At 35.9% G+C, this 20570-nt stretch overlaps 1 protein-coding gene across 1 annotated transcript in view; it reads left to right on the top strand.

Moving 5' to 3' along the window:
- Positions 1-20570, top strand: part of GSK3B (glycogen synthase kinase 3 beta) — a 262122-nt gene that overhangs the window by 92054 nt on the left and 149498 nt on the right. Inside the window, exon 3 of the mRNA XM_012639510.1 lies at positions 15892-15975. Within this exon, the coding sequence (XP_012494964.1) occupies positions 15892-15975 (84 nt within the window). The remainder of the gene's footprint in view (positions 1-15891; positions 15976-20570) is intronic.

Genomic DNA, 20570 nt, shown 5'->3' with positions numbered 1-20570 from the left:
CTTTCTTTGTCTTTGGCATGAAAGGTATATGGCCCATATATTCTGTTCAGAAAGTATTTGGATTAGTTTTCTCTTTTTCTTGCTTTTTTTTTGTTTTAATTTTTTTGTATAGCATAGGTAGGTTATTCACTTGATGTAGTTTGATTCATCTCTTTCTGTATCCCTTCTTGGAACTTTACCCTCGTTCTTTTTGATTTGAAAAAAATTTATTTGTTTTCAAAACTCTGTGAACACAAACATGGTTCCAAAGACAGAAATATACAAGTGTCATTCCCTCTGTATTCCTCCTGTTCTGCTTCCACTCATTCGTGTCGATTGCCAATCTCATTATGTTCTGGTTTACTTTTTCTGGGTTTCTTTTGCACAAATGATCAGAGATGTGTAATTTTCTTGGTTTCTTTCTTACATAAAAGGTAGCATATTAAAGATACTCTTTTGTACTTTGTTTTTTCTCTTAGTTATATTTCCCGGAAACCATTGCACATCAATTCAGAGATTTTTCTCATTCCTCTTACAGCCGCATAATTAATTCAATCATTTTCTTATTCATGGATGTTTAAGTAGTTTTCAGTATTTTGCAGTCTCAAAGAAGGCTGCTATGAATTACCTTGTGCATATGTATTTTTATATTAGAGGTATTACATCAGAGCAAATTAATAGAAGTAGGACTGCTGAGTCAAAATATAAACACATATGTGGTTTTGTTTCTGATATTGCTAAATTCTCCTCTATAAGGGTTGTACCAATTTACATTCTCTCCAGTAATATATGAGTACCTGTTTCTCCATAGCTTCCTTATAAAAGTTGCATCACTTTTTCAATTTTTGCTAATCTAATAAGTGAGAAATGATATATCAGTGTAGTTTTAATTTATGGTCTTTTTATTTTGAGTGCATTTAAACATCTTTTCATCTGTTTAAGGTCCATTTTATTTGTTTTTATGAATGCATGTGAATTGGTTTCTTTTTTCCATTTTAAAAAAAGAAGTGTTTCGTTTTTCCCCATCAACTCTGAAGAGTGTTTTATTATGGAAATAATCCTTAGTTGTGACATATGTAGTATTTTACTTTGTATATGGTATTCTTTTGCTGTGTAAGAGTCCCTTCCTCCTCCTGCTATGCAGTTGCGTTGTTCTTTTCTTTTATCTGGATTTTGTGTTACGACTAGAAAGCCTTTCTGCTATACTCAGATTAAAGAGAAATTCTTGTATATTTTCTCCTAGTAGTTATCAGAGGTTCACTTTTTACATGCAGATCCCTTATCCATTTGGAGTTTATTCCTGTGTGTATGGAGTTCGTCCTGTGTATGGTATGAGCTGCTGATCTAATTTTATCTTTTCTAAATCATTAACTAGTTGTCTGAGTACAATTTATTAGAAAGGCTGTCTTTGTTCCAGAGATATGGGATGTTACTGTTACTAGATGCTAAGTTTCTACATGTACTTGGGTCTATTTCTGGACTTCCCATTTTATTCTACTAGGCTGTTTGCATATTCCTGTGTCACTACTATACTGTTTTAATTATAGAGGCTTTATAGTATGTTCTAATGTCTCCTAAGGCTAATCTGCCCTTGTAGCTTTACTTTTTGGTGTATTCCTACCTATTTTTCTATGTTCATTTTTCCATATGAACTTTGGTATCAATTTGTCTAACTCTGTAAAAAGGCTTGTTGGTATTTTTCATTGAGATTTCATTAAATTTATAAATTAATTTGGGAAGAACTGACATATTTATTGAATTATCCAGTGCAGGGAGGGGGCCACGCTCCCAGCAAAAAATTGGGTCCCTGTGGTAGGGTTACAAAGGATAAGAAAATAATAGAAAATGGAAAATAATGGAAATAAAAGAATACACAGAGACGAAGGTATAGTTTTATAGATTTATAAAGATTATAGGCAAAGCGGGTGCTCAGAGGGCCTAGATTTCTCCGTCAATCTCAGAGGCCATGAGTGAAGTTTTACACAGGCATTTATAGGTTACAGTGATGGGTTGCTAGGGGTAACTGATTTACATAACAACAGGTAGTACCTCTTAGGTTAACAATTTTTCAAAAGGTTTCTTCAGATCCCTTAACTAACTCTTTCTACGTGAACCAATGGTTACAAAATCTTTCAAAGACTAACTTCTTAAGTTCTAAGGTAAATTTATCACTTAACAGAGGGGTTAAACAGAGATATATTGGCTCCATATTTTCTTTATCAGGTTATTGTGAATGGAGATAGGTAGTCCGGAGTTTAAGCAGGACCTGTTCCTTGGACTAATTGCTTTTAGCCACAGGTGGCTGTTTGTCCGTTGGGCACTCTTTGATCAGCTCTCATCCTGTAGTTTTTAGCAGACCTGCCTTGCTTTACAACGCAAGTCCAAACCTTAGGTCTGAGAATCCTGGTACCACTGTGGGATGCAGCCTCTACTGTCTTTCAGAGATGCCCTCCTGAGGTCAAACAGCTTTCGATACGCAAACTAACACGTTCACATATTCCTTCAGGGCAAAGCTCTGCAAAACTCCTGAGACGTTTCTGTCTCCAATATATTTATATTAATTTATGGAGCAACAATCTAGAAATAACAAATATCTTTCCATTTGTTCAAATCAACTTTCATGTCTTTTAGGAGTTTTACTTATGTAGGCTTTTGACATTTCTCAAGTTTATTCCTAAGTATTTTATTATGTTTGTTGTTATTGTATAGTTTTTATTTTTTCTTTCCTTTTTTTTTTTTAACCTACATGCTAAAATGTGGCAGACTGCCTTACACCAAGCTCAGTTCTTTCTGTTGTATCACCCTTCCTTTGTGGAATTTAATTATTCTTGTTTTCTTCCCTTAATGTTAACTGTTTACTGATGGTTATGGCCAGAAAATAAAATTTGATATATTGGCCAATTTCTTTCTTTGTATTATCATACAATAGGAATTTCTCTGAGAATTTAAAAATTAACATCTTTCATTTACATACCTGCTGTTTGGGATTGCATTAAGTAATGAGGTGTTTCTAGCAAAAGGTTAGAATAGGATCTTCTCCTTGCCCACTTAAATAAACAAACCTGCTGAAACATAGTGGCAGTGAGAGACATTTTGTTTTGGTGAAAAGAATACAGGTCAAAGATAAAACCAAGAATAACTATCCCTGTATCAGTAGTCCCATAAACTATATGTAAGACACTACAGTTTTTAAATAATTTCTAGTATAACAAGTTTCATTTCAGTAGTATTTTTACCTACGATTTGAATGCCTTTTTCCCTCTGTGACCATTATACTGTGACTTAAATAAACTACTTCACTTGGGCAGTTTGGAAGTGCTTGTGGTAGAAAATTCTTGTGTAGGGGTAAAGTTCATCTAGGTACCTAATTAAAGTAAGAGACCTTTACTATTACTACAGGCAGAAGCTCAACCTATCCCAAAAGTCCCTTATGGCTGTTGAGGCTGGCTTTTCCAATTTGAAAATCCATAAATTGCATTTTTAATTAATTAGGGATTTTAGCGTCATTAACTATTAATCCCAGTTCTCCTTTGAACTATGTAAGTCATAGGTTTCAGGTCTCCTGCTTGATTTCACATGTTCTGTGGTTGGGATGGGGAAGTGGAGATGTGAAGTATCACTATTGTTCTGTTGTGAATGGAGAGTGTCCTACTTTTAGTGTATACTGTTTTGGAGAGTGAGAAAGGATAATGGCTGTTTTTGATCCTTAGAGATATGATTATTCTCTGAATACGTTCTGGAGACAGCCTAGAAGACTAGAAGATAGTGTTTTGAAAGCTTGAGCATATACATTAATTAGGTGTTTTGAAAGCTTGAGCATATCTATTAATTTTATGAGCCTCAGTTTCATCATCTATAAAATGGGAATAGTATTAAAACAGCAGTGCTCTAGCCCAATGTTTTGTGCATAAAAGAACTCAATAAATATTGTGTTTTCCCCTTTCTCTTCTTTAGTATTGTGTGACTCAAATGAAAGTATTATGAGAACATTTTCTAAATTTTAAAACTCCTTATAGCTAAGCTCTATATTCTTTATGTTTAGGGGCCTGAATTGTTACGAACTGCTATTCATGTGGGGTTTTTTTCTTCCCTATTTGTTTTACTTCCTCTTAAATTTGATAATCCTATTATATATTTTCAGGCACCTAATTATTTTTTTTATATGGCTGTTTAAGTCATTTGTGGAAAATCTATTTGCTAATAAAACTGACAGGCAACTAAAAGAAATAGTAATTTTTATTTGTGCCATGTGTAGCAGTGTTCTTGCGTTATAGAAACTGGTACTAACCAAATGGAAACTAAAACCAGGTGGAAGAGAAAGGGAAAGACAGCAGCAGGTTGGATAAGGAAACATCTTACACTGCAAGTACAGCTGTAAGTAATAGCATAGCCTATGGGAATCCTTAAACCAAAGTTGTCCGGCTAAGAAGTCAAGTTTCTTCTGGGAAAAGGCCTCCATAAAGTATGCATGCCATGCTTAGTCATTGGCTGGGAACAGCCCATGGGAAGCTTGGCCCCAGCAAGAGAATGGGTCTGATAGCTCGGCTGCTGGGACCACTGGGCAATGATGTACCTTGCAGTGGGAGATCGAGAGGCACATTTTCATAATTGCCATACAAAATTTATCAAGAATACAGACTTTTATGCTGTCCACTGTGAGAGTCAAGATATGAAATATTACAAGGGTCCTCTTATTGGCCTTTTATAACTACATTGACTTCTCTCTTTGCCATCCCTCCACCCCTAAAACCCAGTATAATCTCTGGCAACAACCACTAATCTTTTCTCCATTTCTGTAATTTTTTTCTTTCAAGAATGTTACATAAATGGAATCGTATACAGTATGTAACCTTTTGGATTGAATTTTTTTTTTTTGCTTAGCATAGTTTTCTGGAGATTCATTTATATGGTTACATGTATCAATGATTTAATTTATTTTTATTGCTCAATAGTATTCCACGGTATGGATATGCTGTAGTTTGTTTATCCATTCATCCAGTGAAGAACATCTGGTGGCCATTCTGAATGAAGCTGCTTTAAAACTTTAACTTGCAGGTTTTTGTGTGAACATAAATTTTCATTTCTGTAGGATATATGCCCAAGAGTACAATTGCTGGGATCTTGGGTATATATATTGAAGATGGAGCCAACAGGATTTCTCAAAAGATTGAAATGGGAGGTCAGAGAGAAAGAGGTCTCAGGACTTCAAGGTGTTTGGCCTGGGTAACTGGAGGAATGAAATTGTCAACAGTTGACGTGGGCAAAGGTCGGGGTGGAGCAGGTTTAAGGGAGATCAGGAACTTTGCTTATGACATGTTAAGTTGAGATGTATATTAGACACAGAAGAATTGTCAGGCAGGTGGTTGGTTAAAAGATTCTGGAGTTCATAGGACAGGTCTGGTGTAGGGATATACAATTGGGAGTCATCAGCCTTTAAAGTCCTGAGACTAGAAAAGGTAATAGAAACAGCTGAAAAGAGGTGAGAGACTGAGTTGCGGCTACTTCAGTGTTTAAAAAATAGGAAGATTAGGAAGAACTGGCCAAGAAAACTGCAAATTTGGCCAGTGAGGAAGGAGGAAGACCAAGAGAATTTTGTGTCTTGCAGAAAGCATTCTGGGGGGCAGGGGGGGGACATACCTAATTTAAATCTTACCTCTGCTGTTTGCTAGTAAATTCCTTAACCTCTCTATGCCGACGCCCCCTCTTCACTTGGAGATGATAATGTTACCTACCTGATAGGTTTGTGGATGAAGTTACAAAGATAAAGCTCTTAGCACAGTGCCTGGTTCATAGTAATTTCTCAATATTCTGTAGTTGTTGGCATCGTCGTTGTTATTGCCAATAACATACTATTATTATATAGGCTTTCAAAGATACAGGGTTAAAGGAATGCACACTTAAGTTAGTGTCGACTTACATGCTAGGGCTTCTGAAAACTAAGCATTCAAGAACCTGATTTATAGCTACTTTAGCAGTCCATATTTGCTGAAAGAAAATAGAAATCTTTGAGTCCCTTTAGGCTCTACAGGCATCCTTTCTGTCATTTCTCTTCCATTTCTCTTTCTGTGCTGGGCAAGTATTAATAGTTTGTGTAGCTGGTTGGAGAAAGTAGTATGCGTGAATCCTGCTTATTGTTTCTTTAAAATTGGAATTTTTTTGGAAACAAAATCTTGCTCTGTTGCCTGGGCTAGAGTGCCATGGCGTCAGGCTAGCTCACAGCAACCTCTAATTCCTGGCTCAAGCAATCAATCCTTCTGCCTCAGCCTCCCAAGTAGCTGGGACTACAGGCATGCGCCACCATGCCCTGCTGATTTTTTCTACATATTTTTAGTTGTCCAGCTAATTTCTTTCTGTTTTTTTTTTTTAGTGGAGACAGGGTCTCACTCTTGCTCAGGCTGCTCTTGAACCTTCAGTAATCCTCCCGACTCGGCCTCCCAGAGTGCTAGGATTACAGGTGTGAGCCACCACGCCTGGCCTATAAAATTGGAATTTTGTTTTAGAAAATTTTAAGCCTACCTAGGCAGTATGTTATTTATAACTATAATTTACAATTTAAAATTTTAATTTATACAGTAATTAAATGTTATAGGAAAATATCATCATAGATTTCCAGAGCATTAGTCCATAAATTAATATAGAAAGTCCATGGTGTATATAATGTATATGTATATGTATTAAGTGAAAAGTTGAGATTGAATGTAAGACACTTCCTTCCTTGGCTCCTAGGGCAGGGGTTGGCAAACTGTGGGCCTGCCACCTGTTTTTGTAAATAAAATTTTATCAGAACACAGCCACATCCATTCTTTTACATACTGTGGATGACTGCTTTTCTACCACAACTGCAGAGTTGAGTGGTTGAGTGGTAGTGCACACCTACAAGCCTAAAGAATTTTTTATCTGGCCCTTTTGTAGAAAATGTTTACTAAACTCTGTTCTAGGATATTATTTCTTTGGGTCATCTCTTCATTTTCAGTCTCGTGTTGATTCCTTTTCCTCTGTCTGCTTAAATATTGGTATTCTCCAGGATTCTTTCTTGAATATCTCACCTTTCTTAGGGCTTATTTGACACCACTGTCCAAGTTCTACTTTGTAACTAATTTCTTTTTGGTATCCTTTATAGACTTTTCTGTTGCTAGGGAGTCTGGCTACTTCTTTTCTTATTTTACAGGTTGGGCATCCCAAATCGAAAATTCGGAATGCTCCATCATCTGAAACTTTTTGATCACAGACATGATGTTTAAAGGAAGTGCTAATTGGAGCATTTCAGATTTTGGATTTTTGGATTTGGTATGATTAAGTGATAAGGATAATGCAAAATCTGAAAAAATCCGAAATCTGGAACTCTTCCGGTCCCAAGCATTTCAGTTAGGGGATACTAAACCTGTATAGGCAATTTTATATACTCCTGTGGCTTTAAGAACCACACAGAACTATTGCTAGAGAATAAGATGAACATATCAGATTGCTTTCTGGACCTTTCCATTTCAGGGTTCCTCAGTTATTTCAAAATGAACATGTCTCAAACTGAACTCATTCCCTCCTGCTTCCAAAACAGCTTCCTAGGCCAGTGAACTATACTGCTGTGTTAATAGTCACAAGTCAGAAGCCTGTTAGTTATCAACTCCCCCCTTCTATTTACCAATCCAGCAGCAGTAGGCGATCAATTAACTGTTGATCTTGCCTCTCAGACTCATTTTCTTCCTTCCATTTTCACTGTTTCTAGCTCAGTGCAGGTCCTAGTTTTATTTATACATCTCCTACTTTAGTTAACTGTTTTTTAAATATAGCTATTGACCTTCCCAAAACAAATTTCTTTCTTAAAACATATCAGTGGTTCTTTATGACTTGTAATATTTAAACTCTGTATCCCTGTATTTAAGTTTTTCTGTCTGACCCCTTTCTAGAATTTTACAAAGTAATAAGCAGTTTTTTCTTAGCTCCTGTCCCCAAGTATTGATAGCACTTTGAGTGAGCTCAACTTAATCACATTGTGTCACAATTACTGGTTTACTTTACTCATTAGAGTAAGAAACATTTAAGGATTATGAATTTTTGTATGCTCAGGGCCCCAATTCTGACTAGTTGGCTTCAAAATATTTGTTGTACACATGGAGTTATTTTGAGCTGATTTTTTTTTTTTTAAGCCAACTGTAAGGTCTTTTGGTATGACCTGAATTTACTGTGGAATCAAAGATTTAGAGATGGATTAAATGCCTTTTTAGAACCAGTGTGATTACTGAGGATAGATAATGAAACTTGGGCTAGCCCTCATTTTTTGCAGATGATATATTTTGGGAAAATATTCTTTAAAGCAAAACCTTTGAAGTGAATCCTGTTTTACTAGATTTTATGAAATTAGAGCTTTCTGTGGTGGGGGTAAAGATCTCCAGATAGAATAAACTTTGAAGAAGAAAAGATGACAGCCATGTGCTGCCTACCATACACCCACAGTATTAAGCTTGCTGATTGTTTCTTCACCTAAAAGTTCACTTTTCCTTTATTGAACTTTACATAATGGTACATAAAGTACCCTTATGGGAATCCCTTGATTACATGCTTTTAGCTCCCAGAAGTTTTTCATCCTCCTCCTCTTTTTTTTTTTAAGTGTGAGATGTCAGGTAATGTAAAAAAGATTAAAAGCCTCTGTATCTGCTTTAGATGTGGATACATGTTAATGGTTATTGGTTAAAGCAAAAGGATAATTCTTCCTTTAAAAATGCCTTTCAGGTATTTTTAATACCAATGTGATATTTATTCCATCTTGGGTAGTCATTTTATTTTTTAAGTAATCATGGAAATGTCTGGGCGTGGTGGCTCACGCCTGTAATCCTAGCACTCTGGAAGGCCGAGGCGGGCGGATCGTTTGAGCTCAGGAGTTTGAGACTAGCCTGAGCAAGAGCGAGACCCCGTCTCTACTAAAAATAATAGAAAGAAATTGGCTGGACAACTAAAAAAATATGTATAAAAAATTAACCGGGCATGGTGGCGCATGCCCGTAGTCCCAGCTACTCTGGAGGCTGAACACAGAAAAATTACCTACAAGTTTCATGAAAAAATTCTTACTGTGTGCATAAAGTTAAGTTCTGTTGTATTCTATTCTCCTTACCCACTCTCTTCTCAATGCTGATCATCTGGGACCCATAGTTTGGAAAATAACTGGTCTACAGCAAGTGGGAACGTAGAAGCAGTTACAGAAACAAAGTAGCCTGTAGCCTGTGAGAGCTCTGTGGATGATACAGAAAGACAAAATTCAACTTTTGCTCTTAAAACACTTATAGTAAGTTGGTTGGGCAAGGTGTGTGCATGGGTGTCTATCTATATGATGACTATAATGTAATATCTGATTTCTATAAACAAAACCAAGAGAGTATATAGTGAATGCCAAATATTTGTAAGTGCTGTAGGAAAAGATTAGTGATGGCCTCATGAAAGAAGTGGGAGTTAAGTAGGCACTTAAAGGATAGTTTTAGAATGTCTGTAGGTTGGAGGGAGGGTCAAGACACTCCAGTGATGATAAGTGTAGTCAGTAGCTTAGAATTGGAAATGAAACAATATATTCAGGAAGAGTAAAAGTTGGATCTAGCTATAATGTAGAGTTCACATTGGTCGTGAGTGGAAGATTAAATTGATAAGGAGGGGCCAGATTATGAAGTGATTTAGACTTTATTTTGTAGGCAATGAGGGTCGGGGTTTGTCTGTCTCTCTCTCTTTTTCTCTCTCTCAAAATCTATTTCGTCTGCTAATAATGTTTGTCACTCTAGCTCTCTTTTGGTTACTACTTGCATGGTATATCATTTTCCATCCTTTTACTTTCAAGCTGTTTGTGTCTTTGAATCTAAAGTATATCTTCATAGATAGAGTATGGTGGCAACTTTCTTCTTTATCCAGCCTGATAACTCTGCTTTTTGATTGTGTGCATAGTTCATTCACACTTTATATAGTGTGTGGTGTGATTGGAATTACCTGTGGCATTTTGTTCTTTGTTTTCTATAGCTCTTGTGTTGTTTTTTCCTATGTTCTCATTTACTACCACCTTTTGTATTAAATATTTTTTAGTGTATCATCTTAGGTCTGATGTTGATTTTTAACACTAAAAAATTTATTTTCTTAGTGGTTGCTCTGAGGATTAGAATTTGAATTTCAATTTATCACAGGTTAATACTGACTTTATTTTAGTAAAATATAGCACCTTTGTTCCATTATAGCTTCATTTTCTCCCCCCTTTGTGTTATTGTTATCATATGTATTACATCTATCCAACAATACACTGTTATTATTGCTTATGTCTTACATCTTTTGATGAAATTAAGAGGAGAAAATGAAAACTGTGTTTATACAGTGTTTTATATTTCTCACTTATATTTAATATTTCTGGTGCTCTTCATTTCTCCTTGTGGATTCAAATTAACATCTACTGTCATTTTCTTTCGGCTCGAGGGACTTGTTCTAATATTTTTTTATAAGACAAGTCTTTTGCAACATATCTGTAATGGATGGCAAGATTAAAATAATTAAAACAAGTCTTTTACTTTAGAATATTCTCCTTTTTTTTTTTTTTTTTTTAATTTGAGGATGTCTTCATTCTTCCTTTCATGTTTGGTGAATAGTTTTGCTGTAAATAGCATTCTTCATTGACAGTTTTTTTTTCTGTTTCAGCACTTGGACATTTTTTTTTTCCTGCCTTCTGGCCTCTGTTTTTTCCTGATGATTAGTCAGCCATTAATTGTATTGTTTTTCCGATGTATGTGATGAATCATTTTTCTGTTAACTGCTCTCATGATTTTTTGCTTTATGGCTTCAAACAGTTGGAATGTGATGTGCCTACATGTGGATGCCTATGTTTATCATATTTGGAGTTCATTGAGCCTCATGGTTTGGGAGATTAGTGTTTTTCATCACACTTGGGAAGTTTTCAGCCATTATTTCTTCAGACATTTTTTCTCCTTTCTTTTTTTCCTCTTTTTCTGATGCTGCCTTTACACATATATTGATTGGTATGTGTTATTTTATACCAGAGGTCTCTAAGACTCTGTTCATTTTTCTGCAATCATTTTTCCTCTTTGTCCTTTCTATTGGGTAATTTCTAATTCTCTAATTTCAAGTTCATGGATTTTTTAGTGACGTCTCAGACATTCTCTTGAGTCCATAGCAAATCTTTCATTTTTGTTATTACACTTTCCAACTCTAGTTAATTTTTGTTTTAAAAGTTAGTATTTCTTTATTAAAATTCCCTAGTTGTTGTGTAATTGTCATGTTTTTCTTTTATTTTTCTGTAATTTAAAAAATATGATTTCTTTTAATTCTTTGAACTTAATTATAATAGCTTTGTATTCTTTGTCTGCTAAATCTAAGCGCTGTGTCCACCCAGACTTAATTACTATTGACTGCCTTTTTTTTTTTTTTTAATACCTGAGTACCAGTTAACTTACCTGTTGTTTGCTATCTCACAATTTTTTTTTTTAATTGGACATTCTAAGTAATATAGCAGCTCTGGGATTTTTTTTTTTTTAAACCTCCTGAAAGTGGTTGTTTTGGGGTTGGTTTTTTGTTGGTTTGTTTTGTTTTTGGTAACTTATATAGATATAATCTGTAGAATCGTTCTCTCCAACAGAAGCCCTGGAATTCTACATTAAAATTTTAATTCTCATTTTCATTTTTTATCCTGACTTCATAGGGATCGACCCTTTGTCTGCACAGCTTAGTGATCAGCCAGTTATTGCTTAGAGATTGTTGTTTAACATCTTGAATTTATAAGACTTCCATCATTTTTTCCAATGATTCCATTTGTGGGTTGGGGAGTACATTGAAAATTCAGACAGTTTTCAAGTTGGCCTCAGCTTTTACTTTCTCTGAGGCCTTCTTGGGCCTCCCCTGCATGTGTGCACAGCCTGTCAGTCAGCCAGAGCTGTGTGGGGAGCTTATGTAGGCCCTCTGTGTCTCTCTCATTTCTAGGATCTCCCTGTTAAATTTCTGGGTGTCCTGCCAGACTGTCATTTTCCCCAGCTGGGACTGCAGTCTCATTGCAGCAGAGCTACGGGCTTTTCCCTTTTGTTTCCTATTAAATTTGCTATTTTTATTGCCAGTGCCATCGCACATGGGTTTCTGCATTGCTCTCTGTCCTAAATGATGATAGGCCCTCTAGAAGCAAAATTCTGTGCCCTCATAAAGCTATCTCACTGATTGAATTGGGTGGTGGGAGGGGGCTGGTAGCATCCCCTGGCAAGAGGCTACTTTCCTCCATTGTCCTAACTGTAATATCTGGCAGTTACCATTTTCATGAATATCATTTCATGAATAAATGCTGAATATCATTTTCATGAATAAATGCTTCTCAATTTGTTCTTTCCCTTAATTGATTTCCAGAGCCCTGAAATGGTTGTTTTCTACGATGTAGTTCAGTTGTAGGTATTTTGGAGGAGTGGATTTGGTGATCTCTTCATTCCACTATAGCTGGAAATCTCTCCTCTTTTTAAACTTTCCTAACCCCTTATTACCTTGTGCCCCCTGCACCCGATTTAATACAATCTAGTCATGTGTTTTTTTCCACTGTTATACTAAAACCATTCTTGTAAGAGTCACCTACATCCTGCATTTGCCATATCAATTGTCATTTTTCTATTTTTATTTTAGTCTCTCAACAGCTTTTGACATAAATGGTCACTCACTTTTTCTGAAAACTTTTTTTAACTTGGCTTGTAGGATAACATTCTCTCCTGTTTTTCTTCCTGCTCCATTAACTACTCTACTTTATTCACTTTTTAAAATTTCATGCATATTTTTTTCCTGTATGAACTTCTTCCCTAGGTGATACCATCAGGTCCCCTTGCTTTAAATTTCCTTCTTTCAGATGACCCCCAAATGCATTTTTTCCAGTCCCAGCTTCTACCCTGAACCATTCGTGGATGTCTAATAAAGTTTTCAAACTTAATAGATAGAAAACAGAACTCTTGATCTATTAATACTTTCCCCTTCAAATTTATTCTCTTCAACTTTTATTTTCATTTATTTTTTAAATTTCAGAATATTATGGGGGTACAAACACTTTGGTTACATATATTGCGTTTGCACCACCCAAGTCAGAACCATGTGTGCCCATCCCCCAGACACCAAGCTGTACCCATTAGGTGCGAATTTACCCATCCCCTCTTACCCCCTCCCACCTACTGGACACCTGATTAATGTTACTTCCATTTGTGCACATAAGTGTTGATCAGTTAGTACCAATTTAATGATACATGTGGTGCTTGTTTTTCCATTCTTGTGATACTTCACTTTGAAGAATGGGCTCCAGCTCCATTCAGGATAATATTAAGAGGTATTAGTTCACCATTGTTTTTTATGGCTGAGTAGAACTCCATGGTATACATATACCACATTTTATTAATCTACTCATGTATTGATGGATACTTGAGTTGTTTCCACATCTTTGCAATTTTTAGAATGCTCTTTTGAAAGGTAAATCTGATTATGTCACTCTCCTGGTCCAAACCTCCATTGACTTCCCTTTACGTTTAGAGTGAAATTCAGTTTCTTACCATGATTGATGAGAGTTTATGTGATATTGCCCCTGCCTACCTCTTTGAACTTAGCTACTGTCTCTCTCCCCCTACTTGGAACGATGCACCCACATTATTATTCTGGCCATTTCTTGAATATGCCAAGCCCACCTCTAGGTTTTTATATTTGCTACTCTCTGTAACCACAGTGCTCTTCTGTTAGATCTTCACATGGTTCTCACCTTCGTATTGTTCAGGTTTGTGTTCATGTCTTACCTCCTTCATGAAGTCTTCTCTGATTTCCCTACCTGAAACGTAGCCCTTTCTCTCTATTATGTTCTGTCTTCTGACTCTACGTGAAAATAGATTGTTTATTTATTCTTCCTTCTCCTTTATTGACTAAGTTTCATGAGAGTAAGAATTTTGTTAGTTTTAGACATTGCCATATCCTTAACACTGAACAGTGTGTGGCACAAAATAGGTATACTATTAATATATTTATGGAATAACATTGTTTCCTATAGAGTTAGCATGTTATTAGTCAACTAATAAAGAATAACTCAATAAAAATGGCTAGTTTGGGATAGTTGTGTACTTAAAGACATCTCAAGCATGAAACTTTGTGTAACATTGCCTTGATTAATACTTATAAAATTGTTCTATGAAATTTATATTTTGGGTCTTTTAGGGAATTTTAAAGTGAGAAAATGTAAGCTTCCTTTCCAAAGTAATAAAATATGAACAGAAGAGTAAATGTAAATGAATATTTAGGTCCTTGTACTTGCTTCACTTATGCATTCCTTTTGATCAAAGGAATCTTACACAACTTCTTTTATCTGGGAATTCAATAGCACTCTGTTACCTTGGTTAATGAGTCTGGAAAAAGAGATAACTTATTTTAGCATAGTTAGCTGTATTAAAAACAGTCAATCTTATAATAGCTATGTATCATGAGAGGAATGAGTCTTGGCTAACTTACTAGCAATTCTCCTGCGAAGATAGCTACCTAAACATGAATTGGCAAGGTATGGAAATACTTGGAGAAATAGCTTCAATCTGGAATGGAATTGGACACAGTTTTGAAATTGATGAAATTTTCTGTGTCTTTCTCTCTGCAGAGTCAAACGTCAGTACAGCAGTTATTTTTGTTAAAGCAGTTATACTGTTTTTCTTTCTGTTTACTCATTTACTAGCATTTTGTAACAAATAATGGAATGAAAGATTGGTGCCTTATAAAAGTATTTTACGTATCACTGTATATATAAGCCCAGCTTTGAAGGTCAGTTTAAAGGAATAGTTACTTCTGTGTTCATCTTCTAAGAGCTAGAGGCCACCCTGCTGTAGTATAGTTTTGTTTATCTACTTCCTTGGCCCCTATGCATCTTCCCTCCTTTTTGGCCTCTTTTCTAACCATAACACCGTTTCCTTTCCAGATTCCCAGGTATACATTTTACATTTTGTAGCTCTTCTAAATCATCACTTCAACTAAAACTTTATTTTCTGGCCACCTAAGCTGGTATTTTTATGTTCTTTCTGTGTGATATAATTTTATTAACTGGATTTTTGGCAGCCAAGTATATTGTTGGAATATATACTCTTTGTTAATATACAATCTATTTAAATTTACTACTCCAAAGTCTATGGTGTTAAGAAATCATCGTATTATTTAGTTGTTTTTTTTTTCCCATGAAGAATGGACATAATTGAAACGTACCAAAGGGAAAATTATTTGTGTGGTCTACACATCTATCAGGATTGTACAGTTTCTAGTGTGCTGTATTGTAACTCTTTCTAAAACTTAGTAACTAAGCTCTTTCCATGGAATTAATGCTGGTTTTTTGCCATTGCATTTGAGAAAACAATAGGATTGAAAGAGCTTTCTTTAACTCCAAATTGATTTATTTGGTGAGAAGTTTGATTTTTTTTTTTTTATTACAGTTGTGAAAACATATACTAGTAACAGGTCATTTCAGATCTCTTACTTACTATGTACCAGTGCTTTTTAAGCTATTTGTGGTAAAGTACCAGTTTTAACAATTTCCAGTTCATCAAAGACTATTATTTTTGTGAAATACAATGCAAATGAATTGTTAGAAAAGTGAAGTTTTAAAAAACACAAAATATGGGTCCCAATTCTTATCATATTCACAGATAAAAATTTATTTTGTCAAATTGCTATAAAAGATTCTCAACACTCTAAATTTCTGTATTTATCTTATTGCAGAGCAGTAACAACAAATAGGTCATCACCTAGTAACAAATAGCTTACAGATCAGTACCAGTTTACAAATTATACTTTTTAGTAGCATATCTATAGCCTGTGTTTGTAGTGTTTAATGTTATTCAAAAGAATGTTGGTCAAGATGATGAATAGCTGTTATCCTTTAAAAAATATTTTCATGTCTTTCCTTTTCAGAACCGAGAGCTCCAGATCATGAGAAAGCTAGATCACTGTAACATAGTCCGATTGCGTTATTTCTTCTACTCGAGTGGTGAGAAGGTAGGTTTGACAGAATGTATGTTTTGAATATTATGACAAACTTGTTATTCTTGTAGAAATTAATCTCCCCTTCCCTCATGAGACAGTTTTGCTAATTGAATGGAGGAATTCCAAAGGCCCATGTTGATTCTGAGCCCAAGATAGGGTCATTGTATGTCATCAGTTTTATCTGGAAAATGTTAATGAGAGGATGAAGAGATTGAATTTTGAAGAATTTTCTTCTTTTTAAAATACGTGTCTTCAGTTCTCAAGCAAATTTGTATATTTTTATTAAGACTTCTATGTTCACTGTGTGTTTATGGAGCCCTCTGATAGTTAACCTATTTGAGGGAGGAAAATTATGTCATTTTGTTAAGTTAATTAGAGGGGAAAGGAAGCAGGAGGACTTTGGTAGGACTAGAATGAGGGTTAAACATGGGAAAGCAAGTTTAATCTGTCCTTGGCTAGGGAAAAAGAAAGATACAGTATTACAGAGCTTATTATAATTGATGACTATTTCTGATCACATTGAATTTTGTGAACACAATGATAATTTAAGAAGATTCTGTGCTGTGAATCCTGCCCCCCATCTTTCTCTTTAGAAGATGCAATAACTAACAGTTGTAAGCAAACAAAATCAGTTTCTCCTGCTTTACCTTGGTCTTTTTCTTTCTGCCTGTCACTGTCCCCTATTCCCATATTTAATCTTTTCTTACATTTTTCTTTCCTTCATTGGTTTGGGATAAACAGGGCAGAGAACCACTTGATTTTTTTTTTTCTTGCCTAAATAAATATAACTTTGGATAAGTTCATTTGGTATTTTGGACTTCAGATTTTGTGCATATAATATATGATGTTCTTAGATCTATAATGCCTCTTGATTTCTAGTCCAGTATTCTTATTTCATATAACTCTTTCCTAATATAATAATTTTTAATCATTTTTCATTAAGCTTTATTTAGATTTTCTCCTTAAAAGTTTTTTTTTTTTTCCATGACAGAGCCTATAATATGGGAGGATACCTAGTATTAAGCCAGGATTGTATATACATGCCCACACATATTGTGTATATACATGTGTGTCATAGCTAATATGTTTTAATAGTCATAGTTAGCAAAGTGGCCCTTTATTGATACTTGTTTCTCAGTTGTTTTTTTTTTTTTTTTAAGTTTAAATGATGCCTCTGCTTTATTAGGGATTGTAAACCTCATAAGTATTTGAACTCTTTTATTTCTAAACCCAATTACTTTGTTCATGCTACTTTTTTTTCTTTTAACCTACCAAACTGCCTATTTTTATGTTTAATCTTACCTGTTTTGGCATGTCTTTACTTTTTCCTGTCCCTTCCTAAATAAAATTATGCAACATCTGTTATGTTCATAGCACTCTTATAATGGAATTTTGCATCTTCATGGTTTTTTGTTACTAGATGCCAGGCCTCATGATACCCCTGGGTCAGAATTATTTGTTCCATGAACCACTAGATATAGATTCATTTGAAAGAGCCTCCTTACAAAGTTCCTAAACATTTTCTCTTGATTACTTGTTTTAATTTATGTAGCATTCCCTATAAACCAGGCAATGCTTTACAAATGTTAACTAATTTTACTTTTATGAAGTTAAAGAGCAGAAAGGGAAGAATGTCAGACCTTTTGAATGCAAAGCACCTTATGTCTTATCTATCTGGTTTTGGTTTGGTGGGAAGTACCCACCATAGTTAGCCCTTACCTGACTTAATCCTGTTTTGAGGGGTGGTAACAAAGTGACTGGCTGTTATCATTTGTGTGCCCTAGAGTATAATTTCCTCCCTGCTGCTGCTCTTAGCTTCCTATTTATCTTAAATGTTCTTACAGATAAAGAACAACCAGAAGTCATTAACAGAGGTTAACTAAAAGGAGAGTGAACCTTTGTCTGTGGTAAAAAGAAATATACTTGCTAATATTTTATTTATCTCATAACTTTCTCTTGAGCATCACAAATTTTCCAAAGGACACCTATTAATTTTGGGGTATCTTCATTAAAAACAAAGCAAAAACAAGGAAGAAAGAAAGGGAGGGAGGGAGGAAGGAAAGAAAGAGGGAAGGAGTGTATTATTGAAAATAATAGTCCTTCTTTGTCAAAAAAGGGAGAGTTTTCTAAAGATATGCAGAAATACAGAGGTTCAAGACTTCCCATAAACTTCTAGCCACCAAACAGATAACTTCTTACTGCCCTACTCATGATCTTCAGTTCTTCTGAATTGTTCTGGTGGCACTAGCATCATTCAAGAGACCAAGTAGTAAACTATTAATAATTCTTCTCGTGGGAGACGATGGGTTCTGCTCTAGGGTTGAAAGCTTAGGTTAGTTATTATCAGTTCTGACACTTTAGGAATAGGTTACTGAGAGAAAGAGATCTAAATGTCTGTGAAATTCTTAACAAATTCTTAACGCATTAACTGCCATGTGAATTGTATTTATGAAACATATGTAACTAACGTCTCTTCACCTTGGGAACCACAAGAACTATATTTCAAGTTGCATATAACTCACAGAAAACAATAAAAAATAACAAATTTTTTATTAAATTAGAAAGTATCATTTTGTTTTTGAAGTTTTTATTCCATTTTCATCATAAAACACTGTGGCCCCAAGGAAAATTTTTTTCTAGTGTGGCAGTCAGTGCGTTAAAGATGATTCATCTCTGAATGTGGCAGTCCTACATTTGGTAGGCATTTTTCTAGCAGAAGCATTATGTATTGCTTATGTGTATATGCAAGAAGAGTTTTGGAGGAAGAAATAATACATTAATAATTTGACATGCCTGTGAGACATGCAAGTAGAGATTACCAGTAGACAGGCACATGTATGACTTCATGGCAGGAGAGGCTCTAAGTGGAGAGATGACATTGACAAGGTGGGACAGGGAGGGTATATAGCCAATGTGAGGTTTTGGGGAGGAAGGAGATATGGAGTGTTGTCTGAGAACAGACAGCTTTCACCGCAGTTTGACAGTATTTATTGCCTTCTCTGCGTAGAATTTGTTGAGGGGTGAGAGCAGTCTTCATTTGAGAGAACTGCAAGGAAACCAGTGCCTTTGGGTGAGATCCAGGTTTTGTCTAGGGCAAGGCAGTAAAAAGAACCCTTCATTGAGGTTATCTGGAAGTTTCTTTTTGAAGTTTCCGAGAACACAGGGAAAGCTTTGGGAAGGGAGATCAGTGATAAGAACATGAGCCTAAAGGAAGCTTGAGGAGGCAATTTGAGGGATGAGTTGAGGGCACTGTGAAGATGAGAAAGAATAAGAATTCAGTGTTTCAAGATTAGAGAGATGAAAGACTTGGTCAGGTTCCAGGATAGATGAGTTCAAATGTATTAATGCTTGGGAATTTTTTGTAAGTCCTCCCATTCTCTGAATCTCTTTCCTTCTCTATCATTTTCTTTTTTTTAATTTAAGACCTTTATTAACAAGTGCTTGCAGTTTGTTGACTTTTTTGAAAAAAATCAAGTTGTAAACTTTTATTACAAATTAAAAATGAAGTTCTTAAAAATCTCAACTTGACCAGTATGAAACAATTTAAAAACCTTTAAAGGCATATTGAGAAAGACCAGGATTTTTTAAAAAACACGGTTGTTATTACCAAAAAAGACATCTTTAGGTAAAAATAATAAAAACCTCATGCTGGCTCACGCCTGTAATCCTAGCACTCTGGGAGGCTGAGACGGGCAGATTGTTTGAGCTCAGGAGTTCAAGACCAACCTGAGCAAGAGCAAGACCCCGTTTCTACTAAAAATAGAAAGAAATGATCTGGAGAACTAAAAATATATAGAAAAAAATTAGCCGGGCATGGTGGCGCATGCCTGTAGTCCCAGCGACTCGGGAGGCTGAGGCAGTAGGATCGCTTGAGCCCAGGAGTTTGAGGCTGCTATGAGCTAGGCTGACGCCACGGCACTCACTCTAGCCAGGGTAACAGAGTGAGACTCTGTCTCAAAAAAAAAAAAAAAAAACACCTCATGCTGCATAGATAATGCAGATAGTTCTAGTTATCTGGTCAACAGGCAAAAAGCAAACACTTAAGGTCTTCAGCTCCAATCTTTCGTTCATTTCTTATTGCTGGAATTTCATATTCATTTCTTCTTGTTGGATGACTAAACCGGACGATGGTAGAGACGGTAAGCCGGCGTTTGCTCAGCCCCACCCTGCTCAGCCTCGGGAGCGGACGAATTCTCAGCTGGTGGATCGGCTGCTTTTGTCTCTTTGCCATCTTGTGGTTTAGGGTTTTCTGGGCGTTTGCGTCGGTAAGTGAAATTACGGCGGTACCGACGTTGAGGCGGCTGCTGACCGGCTGCTGACGTTGGGTCTCATCTCCTTGATTCTCTTTATCCTCTTCATTGCCGTCCTCTCTGGGCTATCTTTGGCGAGGAGGGCCCCTGTGGAATCGTGGTCTATAACCCCGATACATATTCTGTCTTACTGGTGGTCTACCTTGTTCTCCGGCACCCTGGTTGTCAGCACCCTCCATCACCGCTCCCTGTACAGAAGGGTTGGAATACTGTGGTCCACGCCCACAGGGTCTCGCATGTAGTAAGGTGGGAACCTTCGCCTGCGGTAGGGCCGGCGTTGCTGGGCCTGGCCTTCAG

The sequence above is a fragment of the Propithecus coquereli genome, unplaced genomic scaffold (genome assembly GCF_000956105.1).
Source record: "Propithecus coquereli isolate 6110/MARCELLA unplaced genomic scaffold, Pcoq_1.0 Scaffold10, whole genome shotgun sequence".
Taxonomy (NCBI): domain Eukaryota; kingdom Metazoa; phylum Chordata; class Mammalia; order Primates; family Indriidae; genus Propithecus; species Propithecus coquereli.
This window is presented reverse-complemented; position numbering and strand designations above follow the sequence as displayed.